The sequence below is a fragment of the Gavialis gangeticus genome, unplaced genomic scaffold, assembly GCF_001723915.1.
Source record: "Gavialis gangeticus isolate Ggan-Ray unplaced genomic scaffold, GavGan_comp1, whole genome shotgun sequence".
Classification (NCBI taxonomy): domain Eukaryota; kingdom Metazoa; phylum Chordata; order Crocodylia; family Gavialidae; genus Gavialis; species Gavialis gangeticus.
In genome coordinates, this window is record NW_017729031.1 from 32,127,509 (window position 1) to 32,142,941 (window position 15,433).

Sequence of the window (15,433 nt, forward strand, 5' to 3'; positions counted from 1 at the left end):
CACATGCTGCATTTGAAGAACCCTTATCCGAGCGCTCACATCTAGATCCTGGATCTCCTTCTCCTACGTTCAACCAGTAAATTCTTCCTAGCGATACTCGAAGCTTTTCAAGTGATTCTTTGCAGTGTGCGTCTTAATTTTGGATAGATATTTTAGGCCTCATTTACTAACAAGTACATTTTGTTCACATTCTTAAATACAGCTTACTAATAAAAGCTAAACAAGGCATACTTCATCATAGAAGATGGGGGTAAATATTGTATACTTTATGATAATGTGTAACCATATGCACATTTATGGGAAATGGGTCTCTCCTACAAGAATCCTGAAGATGCTGATTTGTGCATACCCAGCCTCTTATATAGCTACTCAAGGGGGATGATGTTTTAGTGGAACTAAATACTTCAAAGGGATCAACTAGTCTCCATTAGAAACACATTTCCTGTGAACAGCTTATCCAAGAAATACTTGCTGAAGGGTTTTTTGAAGCCCCCTGTGAAAGAGCTAGCCATTGGTAACGATGGACCACTTGTCCAAACACTTCCTATTTCCTTATGGGACGCAGAACTTACCAGGCTCTTATTGATATGTCTCCTTGGCTTCAGCTGATCTACCAGCCAAGTATTTCTCTCCTTGTGGTTCTGTCAACTGATCCACATGGAACTGGATTCAACTCCCACACTATCTAGATCAGTGTTTCTCAACCTTTTAGGTAGCAAGTACCCCCTAACTTACTAAAATTTTCAGAAGTAGCCCAACACTCAATTGTCCAGGGGATTTTATATCTGCAGACTAATGTGTATCCATATGTTGGAAGAAGGGCTGTGTATATAAGGCCGTGATATGACAGATGTCTGATCTGGTGTGGGTAGGGTTGCTACCTTTTATACCGGGGTGCTCAAGAATGTACCTGGGCTTGAGGCAATGTTGGCCAAAGCTAGGAGGGCTGAACCCAGTGTCGCGCAAAGTGTGGTGCACCAAATTATTGCTGGGCAATTTAAAGAGTTGTGCAATGTGCAGCATGCCAACTTTTTTGCCATACTTTTGAGAGGAGGAAGGGGCGAGAGAGAAAAAGAGAGAGAGACAGGGAAGGGGGGAGGCTGAAGAGAGTGAAGGGGGGAGAGAGCAGGGACAGGCAGCAACCGCAATTGTGGTGCACGCAGGTGGTGTTGGCTGCTTCTGGGGCCGCTGCAGCAGGGGTTGGGGCGATTTCACAGATTTCATAGATATTAGGGCTGGACGGGACCTCAGAAGATCATCAGGTCCATGGTGAGGTAAGTCTGTAGGGCAGCGGTCAGCAACCCCTGGGGCACGTGTGCCGAGCATGGCATGTGAGGCCATTTTGCTCAGCACGTTAAGTCTGTAGGGTAGGGATGGGCAACCCCTGGAACAAGCATGGCACGTGAAGCCATTTTGCTTGGCTCTCCACTGCCAGCCATGGAGCCTGGGCTGTTCCCAGCAGGTGGCTGGGAGGCTGCAAGCCCTGCTGTAAGCAGCCCGGGCTCCGCAGCTGACAGCAGCTACCGAGTGCCTGGGCTGGCTGCAGCCAGGCTGCAGCATCCTGCGGCTCTGAGCAGATAGTGGGGGGGACCCTGAGGCAGCGCAGCCCAGAAAAGCCCTGTGCCACTGCCGGCACTGCCTGTATCCAGCCTGGGTTCTGGGCTGGCTACAGGTGGGGGCTGGCAGCGGCACAGGGCTTTTCCCTGTGTTCAACGGCAGTGGCGCTGGCGGGGGCAAGCAGCAGCCCCCCTCCCATCACCGCATCCTGCCCCAAGCGCCAGGAAGAGCCCAGTGCCACCGTCAGCCCACCCACCCACAGTGAACTAGGCCCTAGGCGGGCTGGGTCATGGGGCCAATCTCCACAGTGCAGGAGGGAGCAGGGCAGCACCCTGCTCCCTCCTGCACTCAGGGGGTCTCAGTCTGCCTGTCCCCCCCACAAAGACCAGGCAGGATAAAAAAAAAGAACTTACCTGCCTGTTAGCGGGCAGTGTGCAGGTATCTGTGTGCCCACTCTCCCCCTCCTGCAGCAGCCTTTGGACAACTTGGGGGTGGGGGCGAGCAGCCAGATGTGAACCCAGCAGTGGCAGGGGGACTGGCGGCACCCCCTTGCTATGGGGGTTTTTCGCGCCTGCATACCCCCTGCCCGTGTCTCACGTACCACCAGGGGTATGTGTACCACAGGTTGAGAAACTATGGTCTACACTAGGGTGGTCATCCAGCCCAAGGGACTCCCCTAGGGTCCTAAAATTTTGCAGCTAGAGAGCAGTACCAGTGTTAATGGTTAATTGGTAATACCAGCTGCCAAATTTTCAGACCCGTGAAGGGCTGGTGCATGGGCTGAAAGAGGTGTGCAGGATAAGGCATTGGATCACACCCACAGATTGACCCCATGAGCAGACGCCATGGAAGGCGGTACAGCCTGTGCACTGACCTCATGCCACTCATCTGGCCAAGGAACCAGAAGGTTGGGTACCACTGGTCTAAAGCCTCCAAGTGTGGAAATGGCACAAAAAAAAGCAAGCGTCTGGAGCTGAGCAGTCTGCTGTGCTGTTAGGGATGTCAGCACTCTGACTGCATTCCCACCCCTCTTGAAGAAGAAACATCCTCCTTTCCAGGAGCTGACAAAAGAAGAGGAGCTCTCCAGGTTGGGGTGCTACAGATAGTATGGGCTGGCATCAATGGGCCCTTCAGTAGTGGGAGACTGAATAAAGCTCCTTCCTGAGGAGTCCCGAAGTAGAGCGGCCCCTCAAAAGTGGTGCAATCCGTGACAGCATTTTACAGTATTTTTCTTTATAGAGTGAGGAATTTCCTTAGCTTCGTAACGAGAATATCCTGGAAGCCAGTATCAAGAGCCTTGCTAAAGCTAGGGTATATCACATTCATTGCTCTGCCTACATCCACAAAAGCCATCACCTTATCATAAAAGAAATTCAGTTTGGTCTTGATGAATCTGTACTGGCTGTTCCTGATCACCTTGTTATTCTCTAGGTGCTTAACAAGACTTCTTGATGACATGCTCCCCAGTCTTTCCAGGTATTGAGGTCAGACTGACCAGGCTGTAATTCTGCAGAGGCGTTTTTCCATCTATCCTCTAGCCACAGGTCAATGAGGGATTCCCCATCTAGCCACCGACAAGCTCTCTCTGTGAGGGTACACCTTCGTAAAGACTTTGGAACCCAAGAAGAAAGTTTGCATTTTGTTAGAAAACCGACTTGCTGCCAGGCCTCACCTTAGTTTGGTAAGACAATTTTAAGACCTGTTTTTCCTTTTCAATTGTTTTCAAACTACACCAAAAACTCTTCCAAGAGGTCTTAAAGGAAAGCGGAATGTTTTAACTCATTCCCACTTACCAAGGAAAACGCAAGTTTGGAAAAGACTTTATGAGATAAGCAAGTAGCAAAACAAAGAGATGACACCTCTATACAAGTAGCAGCTGCCCAGTTTTATCTAAATCTGTACTAAAATCTCAACCAAAAAAAGAACAATTTCCAACCATGCTTTTACTCGGTGTGTTCTTAAGTATAGCGTCCGTGGGTCAGGTTGTATTAGTCCTAAAGGATGAACCTCACTAGCTGACAACAGTAATTCCAATTTAAATAAAAGTTTCTGGCATGATTAGTAAAGGCAAACTGGAAGTCAGCTCTCAGCAGCAAAATGCTTATTAGAAAATACCCATTTGGGGAACCCTGTACAGCCCTACAAATTGAGGCCATTTGGTAAGTTAATTATATTGACAACAGCCACCTCTACAAGCCACTAAAAACGAACAGTGATTTTTTTTCCTTATTATCACTTCTTGCTTACCTCATTACCAATTTAGCTGACAGAAAAAGTTATTAAAAAAACTGCCTGCATATTTTTTTTTTACGAAGAGAAGCTGAATTTGTCTATAAAGCATGAAATCCTCCCTCTACAACCAGCCATTCAGCACAATAAATCCTAAGTAACTAGGACTTGTTCAAGCATAAATCCTACCATAATCCTAACATGGTCGATTCCTTCATACCAGAAATCATCTTGAAGGTAGGTTTTGACCTTCACGATGATCCACAAATACTTGCATTGCCATGTTATTCCTTGTTTCTTAAAAACAATATTGAGGTTTGAAAAGAAAGAAGAAATGCCTCGTGTGGGGGGAAGGGGGGGCTACTTTGACTTGCAGAAAACCCTTCATTGAAATCCCAACTACAAGAAAATACACAACAGATATGTAAAGCTTGAGACTGTAGCACTACTATTCTCCGTTATAAACTTGATGATTAGAGCTGGGCAGAAAAATATATTTCCCTCCCCCCCAAACAAGAGATTTGTGCATATTCTCATTGTGCACTGGGATAAAGCTAAAACCTTTAGATGTTTTCCATGGAGAAAAAAAAACAAAACCCAAAAACAAAAAACCCTAATAAGCTGACCCCAGCAAACCCTGCATCTTGGTGGTTAGGGCATTCACCCAGGTTCAAGTCCCAGATCTGTCATCCCACCCGCATTATATGCATGCAACCCATCTGCAAGGCTATCGTATATTCTGGGGTGGGCATCTGACTTTTCCCCTTCCTGGAGCTGTTCCACTAAGAAAATACAATGTTCACTGGAACAGAGACTTAAACCAGGGGCCTCTCATATCATAAGTGAGCACCAGATCTACCAGGTTATAGGATTCACTATCTCTGTCTCTAACCCACTGTCTGGTTTTGAATTCACAGAAGCAGCAATAGCTCCAGTCAAAAAGCCTGGATGGTCTAAACCCACAGCTGCTAGTAGCTGGGAGGTCAGAAAGCACAGGTGCAAGGAAAGAGGGACAGGCTGAAGGCCTGGGTCTGAATCACGCCAAAAGGGACTTTATTCCTACCACATTCCAGGTGGACCCTCGATGTGCACATACCCGTATGCAAATCCTTTCCCCCGCCCCATACACACTATACTTCACCCTCCGCCCCGAGTGAAGAAACCTTTCATGACAAAATTTTGCTGAAATCAGCACCTTCCTACAAAAATTCACAAAGCTTATTTTTGCTCCCCGGTAAAAACGATTCCATCGGAAAAGATTCCCTCTTGTTTCTACTTATGGTCTACTCTGGCTCAATTCACTCCAAATTACATGGCAGAAACTTCCCCTATTGAAATGATGCTTTATTTACTGCAATTTGTCTGCCCTTTGTGGCTCTGACAGCTAATCAACAACTGATTTTTGTTTTGCACAGTTTTCTACGCAACAGAAGCAGCACTAATAAGTGCTGGTAGACCCAACTGTCTGCCGAAGAGACATGCAGCTCACTGCCTGGCAGCACAACATGGCTCTGAGTGGGACTCAATTAGTTCCTGACTGAAATGTCAGGTAAAACCTAGTTACTGCCCTGGCTATGCAGTGGGTGATTTTCTTCCCCCAAGCCAATAATGAGCTAACAGCTCAGTATAATTCAGTGCTCATCGCACTGCCAGAAGTGCCTCTTTGCACATGAAATATGAAGCCAAGATGTTTGTCACTCAGTGCACAATCTGAAGTCAATGGGAGCCTTTCTTGCCATTGACTTCACTGAGTTCAAAGTTATTAAAAGGTCTTACATTACTTTTTTCCCAGGGTGTTGAACCTCAGTGGTATGGCCAAATTCAAAATGGCACCTACTTGCTTCCTACTTAGATTCCCGTTGCTCGTTCAGCCGGACACAGCAGTCTTCCTTTCCTTTCTTAAACCACTGAAACGTTGCTATGCGCTAATAAAACACTGCTGCTTTCCACCTCAAGAGATGGCTGTATTTCAGCAGAGCAAAGGGTCTCTTATGTACATTAAATGCTTTGGGTTGAAAGGTACTATATACAAACGTAAGATATTCATTTAATAGGAATAAAGAGGATAGAAATCACTGTGGCCTTTGCCTAAAGGTTTGTTACTTTAACTGAAGGCTGTAGAAAGGTCAGACCACTCAATCCACTGTTTTAAATTCAAAGTCTAAATAGAAGAGGTTTGTAGTTTGTGCAAAAGATAAAAAAAACCAAAAAAAACCCAACCCTCTGATGGAGCACTCACTGAATAGAGTAACACACAGCGGGGCTGCACTGACCTGGGATGTGGATCTGAATAGAGAACAGAAATTATTTGATCTAATGAGGCCTGGCAATTTTACCAGTGCTCCTTCTGCACTAAAATAAGCAAGTTAGCACTAATTGGCAAGCACAAGCACCAAGAGGTCCCATGACTGAGAAAGTTGTAAACAAAAGTTAATCTATCAAATTTAGCAGAAGGCACATTATCAGTTCAGAAAAGCAGCCGAGTACATACAGGATGATTTGTACTGTTCTGTTTTCCTTAATAATTATTTCACTGCACCCAGAGACTTAAAATATTCAATCATTTCCTGCCACGCCTGATCAAGAACAGGCTGGCTGAATGTATGTATGTATGTGTATTTATGTATCACCGGGCCTGCGCATGACCACAAACTTTGACATTTAATGAGAATAAATCTGACGCCAACAGAACACGGCAAGCCCTAAACTTGGGGGACTGCAAAGGCAATGATGCTCTTAATGAGGAATCGGACAAAGCCCTGTGATTGATCTGCTTTCCAAACACCTATCTATCCTACCCACAGACAGACTGGGGTATCGTTTGGCTCAAAGCGTGTTGTTAGAATTGCAGAAAATGGATTTCAGAAGCATCTGAAAACTCATCTCATCCATTCCTTGCCTCATGGCCAAATCAACTAATCATAAAACATCCCTGACAGGTTTTTTTTTGTTTTTGTCTAACCTGCTCTTAAAACCTCCAGCCAAGGAGCTTCTACAACTTCTGTAGGTAATCTGTGCTAGGGCTGACCTCTCCTTACAGTTAGAAAGCTTTTCTTAATGTCTAACACAGGAGTGGTAAATCTGTGGCTAACAGGCTGAATCCTGCCTATGGAGCCCTGTCCTCTGCCCTGAGGGTGCCCCAGAGGGGCCAGGGATTCAGGGTAGGGAGACAGGAGTAGGACTCGCTGCCACAGTCTAGGTGCATTGCCCACTGGGGATGTGTGTTGCCAGTGGGGTGGAGGGGGGGAGCAGGGAGAGAGAAGGGGGAGCAATAGCTGCGTTAGCCCCCATGGCTGCTGCCATCCCTTGCCCTGATGCCACTGCATCCAGATCTGGGGGCCGGGCAGGTTTGACACCCTGGATCTAGCCTAAACTTCCCATTGCAATCAAAGTCCATTACTTTTTGTCCTGCCTTCCAATGGGACATGGAGAACGGTTGATAACTTTCCTCTCTGCACTCATCTTTTACATATTTGGAGACCATGACACCTCCTTTTCCCCCAGTCTTATTCTCTGGACTATGTTTCAAGAATAGGTAGGGACCTACCAAAATCAAGGAGGCAGGTGGCCAATTTTGTGGGCCGACTGTGGGGCCAGCCACCATTTTCACGGTCTTACTGCAGCACCCCTCCCTCCCACCATGCCTCTGATAGGCCAAGAGGGTTGTGGTCCTACCTCTTGCTGCTAACTGGCCAAGAGCTGTCTGTCATGCGGCCCCATCCCTCGCTGCTGACTGGCCAAGAGGGGCAGGGCCAGCGCTCTCAGCCAATTAGTGGCAAGGGGCAGGAGGAAATGGTGCCACCTTGGTGCAGGCAGCTCCTCTTCCCTTTGCCCAGAGGGCTTTGAGGCTGGGCTGTAGTGGCCACAAGGACCACTGGCTCCCACTGGGGATCCATCATTTTATTTTTAGTAAGGTGTTTTTTTTCCCTATTTCATGGATTTCATGGACAATGGCAATTTTGTGGTTTTTGCAAAATCGACAAAATCGCAAATTGAGTAGGCCCCTAAGAACAGGTTTAACAAGGAATTCAGATGTGCAGAATAACAAAGAATCAGGCCAACTCCATTCCAGTGGCCCATTAATACATGTAGAGACAGGCTATGACAACTTTGATAACCTGACTCTCAAAGATAATAACTTTGCTCCATGACCTTCACATCCCTACACAATCCTACTAGCTTAGTGGAATTACACATGAGGGAAGGTACTATTCAATGAGGAAGGGTTTCACAGTTTAGCTGTCACGGAGGAGACACATGCATGTGACCATAGGAGCTGGGGACTAATAAACTGCATAATGTCTTATGAAATTCAACATTTAAATGCTATTTAAGATTTAGTGCCACTCCTTCCTCCCCTTCTCCCAACATACAAAGTAAGAGAGGCAATTTAAAAATGCTCTTGGAGGGTTGGAGAAGTTAAAAATAATTTTTTAAAAAGTTCTCTCTCCTTCACAGAAAGTAGTTCATAATGGAAATATAAGGTAAAGCAAACTAACTGGACAATACTTTACTCACACTATTTAATGTATCGTTTAAAAGTTCCATTCTTACCCAATTGGGTTCTGTGAATCAGAAATTCCTGGCACAGAAGCAATTTTTAGTCAATGGGTGGTGGGAACCAGAGCTGCCTAAAGGATTAAGGCCTTTCCACTTTCTTTTACAGCCTTCCAGGAATTCCCTTGTGAATTCCACTCTTCACCATCTCTCTGCATCCCATATCCAGCACAGCTTTGTGGGAGCCCAGATTGCATTCATGTTTCAGTCTTGGACAGAAAAGCAAAATAAGGAGCTGCCTGATTAAACATTAAGGGTCTGGTAAAAAAAAAAAAAAAAGGGCCTTCAGTTTTGTGGGAACAAGTCTGATACTGTCCATAAGTTAGTAATTGCTTATCTAAATGTTCTCAATTAATTGCAAGATGGTCATCTGACAGCACAATATTTTACATGCAAGTTTGGAGGCTGAATCTGGCTCCTTTTTAAAAAAAGAAGAAAAGAAAAAAAAAAGACTATAAATATCAAACAGACATTACACAGATACATTCTTTTCCAGTACAAACAAAAAAAAAAGTTTAGAGTCTACATGGTGTCCAGACCTCTCCAGAATAATACTGAAAATGGAAAAGATGAATTTGCTGACTTAAACAACACAAACAGCACAATGAAAATCAGGAAGACAGATGAGGCACTCTTGGCTGGAAATTGACTGTATTCGAACAAACAAAACAAAACAATATACTCAAATCTAAGACAACTCTGAATTCAAGACAAAGACAACCACCCCCCCCATTAGATTCTATACATGGAAAATTTAGAATAATTTTCCACATATAGAATCTAATTATTGGAGGGTCATCTTAAATTCATCTCTCCCACTGCTGCAAACACTTTGCCCCCTGCTTGTGCCTGTCCCCATGTTACTTCTGCCCCCTGCCTGGTCCCCACAACCTCTGTTTCCCCTTCCCCTCAGCCTCTGCACTGCCCCCCACCACCTTAACCTTACTTAGCACCCGCAGGCTCCATCTAGCATGGCCCTAACCTAGCCCAGTCTGGCCCCCATAGCACCTGTGCAGGCTGCATGCTGCTGCCACAGGGCTGGGCTGGGGCTGTGCTCTGTGCCCCAGGCTGCAGAGTGCATGGAGCAAAAATAAGGGGAGGAGGGAGAGGGGCAGGCAGAGAAACAGAGGCAGCCTCCTGGGTGCCATGTAACCCGCCTGATTGGGTCTGCTCCCACCTGCAAGCTGATCTGCAGCCTGCTGAAGCCCTTAAAGTGGCAGGCACAACCTGTGCTCTGCCACAAAATACAGTAATATAAAATAGTAGGGAGAAATCAGCTTTGCCCCAAACCACTTTACTTACAGAGGGTCTAATGGAAAGATTCCCACTGTCATCAAAAGGAGTTGACTCGCTAATGTAAATGAGGTAATTTGGTGATGCAGTTGCTATACTCATGCACATGTGGATTCAAATACAAATTTATTACTGGAAAGTTCCCATCAGAATTTGGGCTTGGACTGTAAGGGACTAATTTCTCTTGTAGTACTCTACTGATATAACTGGAATAAAAATGGCAAATAGGCTGGAGTGATCCATTAGCAAACCAGGTCTTCTGTGTCTACTGCTATACTGTAATGGATAACATTTTTTTAATGCAGGCCAGAAGATGAAAACAAGGAAAATAAAATTCACTTCTTTTATCCATCTGCCTCCTTTGGGGTCTGTGGTAGCTCAGTAGCCTTTTAGATTAAGACCTGTTGACTTTTTCTCCCCTCCATACAGATGCACAAAATAAGTTAGAGATGGTCTTAAAACAGCTAAGCAGGTTTTAACTTTGACAAGATCAGGGTGTTCAGGTCTGAATGTTTGTTTTAAAGAGCAGCTCTAAAAGCACATCTATTCAGAAAAGTGCATAGAAATACAATGCAGGCACACAAAAACTGTATGGCAAGAGAAACATCTACTCACATGGGGCATAGAACATGACAAGGGCATGCTTCTTCTTTTTCAAAGATTCCCTGAAGTCTTCTCCCACAAGGTGGATAACACTTGTTTGCTTTTCTTCCCAAGCTGGTTCGGGTGGAGGTGGTGCTTGAGGACTGAAGGAAAAGAAGAGCAATGGATCATTCATTGCAAGCCCGTCATGCCCCTGCACCCCAAAGCCCCCCAGCAGCTGCAGAGCACCCCGCCAACCCCCAGCACAGCCGGAGGTAGGCAGGACCCATGGTGGGAGGGGACTAGTATAGCTCAGCTTTGAGAGGAGCCGAGGAGGGTCTCACCCTGCCCCAGCTCCTACTTGGCCCAACCCTCCAGGGAGCCACGTGACCAGAGCCTCATGAACAGGACATGCAAACAGGCACGCTTCTGGGCCTGGCATGTGAGTTAGCATGGGAATTGTGCAGGAGGGTGAGCGGGACGGCCCGGGGCTCTGCCAGTGAGCCCTAGGGAGGGTAGTCCCACCAGCAGCCAGACTACCAGCGGCACAATGAGGATGGGCACACGCCACACCCCAAGGATCCTCTTGGAGTCTGAGGCCTCCCCCCTCTGGCACCTCAGAGACCTCCACCCAGATGGAACCTGTGGTTCCAAGCTCCACGCATACGGAGCCCCTGGCTCTTGGCTGCGGGGGCTGCCTGGCACGTATCCAGGCACATGGGACCGGAAGCATGGCCACCTCCCCTTGCAGGGTCTGCTCCACTTCGCAGTCTCTGGGGCACGGTCCAGAGACTGTGCGCCATCAGGGATGGCGAGCAGGAGATCGACTCCTACTGCCAGGCCCTTCACCCCCCGGAGGCAGAGAGTAGACCAAGGTCACTTCCCAGGACAAGGGAGGACTCTGGGATCCCCTGTTCTGTCCAGCCAGGGGGTTGGACCAAGGTGGTGAAAGGCCCCAAGGCCCGCTGAACCAAGGTCCCCGCCCCACTGGGGCTTTGCAACAGGTATGAACCTCTTGCAGCCCCAGTAAAGCCTGCAGAGCTGCCAGCTCCTGCAGGCAGTGGACGCTCATCCACAACTACCGACCCTGCTCTCCCTAAAGCCACTCAGAGTGGTCGTTGTGGGAGACTCTCTCCTGAGGAGGACTGAGGGCATGATCTGCCGTCCCAACACCTTAGCTTGGAAGGTCTGCTGCTTCCCAGGAGCCCATACCTGGGACGTGGCTGAGAGGATCCCTAAACTAATCCAGCCCACCAACCACTACCCTATGCTCCTTATCTATGTGGGTACGAATGACACGGCTTGGAGCAAACCCAGCTGGGTCATGAGACACTACAGAGCTTTGGGAGCGAGGCTTAAGGGGCTGGGGGCACAGGTGGTATTTTCCTTGATCCTCCCAGTTTCAGGCTATGGGCTGAGGGGGGAGAGGAGGATCGAGGTAGTCAGCCAAGGGCTGCGGCATTGGTGTTATCGTGAAGGCTTTGGCTTCCACAATCAGAGCCCGCTCTTTGGTGAGAGAGGCAGTGGTCAGCTGGGGAGAGACAGCCTCCACCTCACTGCGCTGCAGAGGAGACTCTTCTCAGCCAGACTGGGTGACCTGCTCAGTTGGGCTTTAAACTAAGCCCGCTGGGGGGTGGGGGGGATTACCACCACTGCAAGCCCACTAGGCAACCTTTGCAAATCAGGCAGGCCAAGGCACTCAAGGGAACCCATCCGTACCTGCAGATCATTCCAGGGCTAGGGAAAGACAAGGGCCCCCAACGGGACACCAATGCCAGGAGCTTGGGGAAATAAACAGGAGCAACTGGTCCTCCTGCTAAACAAGAATGACTACAATGTCATAGGGATAACGGAGACCTGGTGGGACTCCACCTATGACTGGACCACAGGTATAGATGGCTATACCTTATACAGGTGAGATTGTGTAGACAAAAGGGGTGGGGGTATAGCTCTCTGTCAAGGACAGCTACATGTCCCTGCAAATTGACACTGGCATCCAGGGAAGACGACTGGAGTCCCTCCGGGTTAAAATACATGGGGAACGTGGCACAGGGGACACCATAGTAGGAGCCTACAACAGACCTCCTAACCAGAAACAAGAGCTGGACCAGGAATTCACCAGGGTACTGGTGGAGGCTGCACGCTCTCGGTGTATGGTTGTCATGGGAGACTTTAACTACCCGAACATCTCATGGGAAGAGCACTCGACCAAATCCAATTGGTTGTAAAGCTTCCTCATGTATGTGGATGAGCTCTACCTGACTCAACAAGTCTATGGGTCAACAAGATGTAAAGCATTGCTGGACCTGGTACTGGCCAAAGGGGATGATCTAATCAGTGACCTAAGAACTGATGGAAAGCCGGGTGATCGTGACCACGAGCTGATCACCTTTACTATCCATCGCAGAGCTGGCAAGTCAGTCAGCAATGGAAAGCTGACTTTGACAAGCTCAGGAGGCTCGTTGTTGAGGCCCTAAGGGACCATGACTTGACAGGAAGAGGAGTGGTTGCTCCTCAAGGGACCAATCCTGACAGCACAAGGGATGGCCATCCCATCTCGGAGGAAGGGTAGCAAAAGGGCACAACAACCCTCTTGGCTCAGCAGGGAAATTGAAGACTTCCTATGCCTCAAAAGAGACACTTATAAAGGATGGAAGGCTGGAATTACCACCAAGCAAGAGTACTCAGCACTTGTCCGTACCTGCCAGGAGCAGATCAGGAAAGGCAAGACTGCAACCAAGCTCCATGTGGCTTCACATATCAAGGATAATAAAAAGTCCTTTTTTAGATATGTAGGGAGTCGGAAAAAAAAGCAAGGGTAACACTGGACCCCTGCTGAACCAAATGGGACAGCTCATAACTGACACCCAGGAAAAAGCCAACCTGCTTAATGGGTACTTCGCGTTGGTCTTTCATTAGACCAATGGGACCGCCCAGCCTAGCATGATGCCAGAGGCCAGAGTGAGGGCGTATTTATACCCAGCACTGGTGTAAATCTAGTAAAAGGAACACCATGGGAGGCTGGGCACCTTCAAGTCAGCTGGTCCTGACAGATTACACCCTAGGGTACTCAAGGAGCTGGCAGGTGTCATAGCCCAACAATTGGCAAAAATATTCGAAAACTAGTGGGACTCAGATGAAGCACCTGAAGACTGGAAGAAGGCCAATGTGGTACCCATCTTCAAGAAAGGGTGGAGAGTAGATCCCAGGAATTACAGGCCAATTAGGTTGACCACAGTCCCCGGTAAGATTCTGGAGAAAATTATCACAATGACCCTTCTTGCTAAGCTGGCTAATGACAACATCCTGAGGGACAGCCAGCACAGGTTTGTCATGGGAAGGTGTTGCCTCACCAATCTCATCTCCTTCTATGTCCAGCTGATGCACCACCTGGTCAAGGGAGAAGAAGAGATTGACATCATATATCTGGACTTTAAAAAGAGCCTTTGATCTGGTGTCCCATGACCTCCTCATGGAAAAACTGGCCAACTGTGGCCTCGCTACACCACAGTCCGATGGCTGGGAAATTGGTTCTGAGGTTGGACCCAGGGAGTGGTAGTTGATGGATGTGAATCATTACAGCGCTCTATGATCAGTGGTGTCCCCGAAGGCTGTCCTTGGACCAGTTCTCTTCAACATGTTTATCAATGATGTGGACGTTGGTGTCAAAAGCACACTGGTCAAGTTTGCTGATGACACTGAACTTTGGGGCATAGCGTCCACACCTAAGGACAGGCTAGTGATCCAGGCTGACTTGAATAAACTTAGTAAGTGGGCGGATACAAACCTGATGACGTTCAATACCGATAAATGTAAGGTACTCCACCTCGGGGGAAAAAAACCCACAGCATGCTTATAGGCTCGGCAGTGCTACTCTTGCTAGCACCACTGCTGAAAGAGACTTGGGGGTCATGACTGACCACAAGATGAACATGAGCCACCAATGCAATGTCGCAGATGGTAAAGTAAACAAAACTCTGGCTTGCATCCATAGATGCTTCTCAAGTAAATCTCAGGATGTCATCCTCCCGCTGTACTCAGCCTTAGTGAGCCTGCAGCTGGAGTACAACGTCCAGTTCTGGGCTCCACAATTTAAGAATGATCTCGAGAAGCTTGCGAGAGTCCAAAGGAGAGCCACGAGCATGATCAGAGGGCAGGAGAACAGGCCTTATGAAGAGAGGCTGCGAGCCATGGGACTCTTCAGCCTGGAAAAGCACAGGCTCAGGGGGTACCGGGTAGCTGCTTATAAGTACATCAGGGGTATGCATCGGGATCTGGGAGAACATCTGTTCACCAGAGTGCCCAAGGTAAAAAAAGGATCAATGGTCATAAACTCCTCCAAGACGGTTTTAGGCTGGACATAAGGCAAAACTTCTTTACTGTCCAAGCCCCCAAGACCTTGAATAGACTCTTCCCAGAAGTGGTGCAGGCACCTACTCTGGACTCATTTAAGAAACGTTTGGATGTGCATCTTGCTGGGATCCTTTGACCCTAGCTAACTTCATGCCCTTGGGGCAGGGGACTGGACTTGATGATCTTTAGGGTCCCTTCCAGCCCTAATGTCTAGGAAATCTGAATATTTTTAGAAGTGTATGAAGAGTAACTCAGTCATTACTGATTTGAGGAATCAGCAGGAAAGTTTCTCTAAGGGCAAGACTGTGGCTTGCATTTCCAGCACCAGGCAGTTAATTTCTATGGGTCGGTAAAATAAACAACGTAAGTAATTCTGCCCAATAGTACTGGTACAACATGGAAAAATTATTTTAGCAAAGAGCCACCAGAATGGACTTTATGTCTTGAGCTGCAGTGTCTAAAGGTATGCATACAGAGCTGGCAGGACCAGAAGGGGTTGACAGAGAACAACCCACCCATAAAAGCCTTTGTAGCAGGTACTGCCAGAAGAAAAACTTTTGTCAAGTATTTCAAGAGCAGATCATAAAATACAAAGTCTGCCACTCAAACCAGGGCACAATATATCACACTGCTCCATTTAAGAGGGTAGAAAGTAATCAAACTTATTTTTTTTTTTAGTAAAGAGACTGATATCAAATGTGACTTTACTTTTTGAATAGATTGCAGCAACCCTGTACAGGTAGAACTACACTAGAACTTTCCTGTTATTCACCAGCTCACGGTCTTGTCTCCGACTCATTAAATTCATTCCTGCTGTATCTTAAATAAGTGATTGCTTATATAAATCAGAGTGGAGCCACAG

At 47.4% G+C, this 15,433-nt stretch overlaps 1 protein-coding gene across 3 annotated transcripts in view; it reads right to left on the minus strand.

The window, feature by feature from the left end:
* The window catches only part of PDIA5 (protein disulfide isomerase family A member 5), a 159,462-nt gene that overhangs the window by 36,970 nt on the left and 107,059 nt on the right, over positions 1-15,433 (minus strand). For all 3 annotated transcript variants that reach the window (XM_019522578.1, XM_019522579.1, XM_019522581.1), the window contains exon 14: positions 10,252-10,382. In XM_019522578.1, the coding sequence (XP_019378123.1) occupies positions 10,252-10,382 (131 nt within the window). The remainder of the gene's footprint in view (positions 1-10,251; positions 10,383-15,433) is intronic.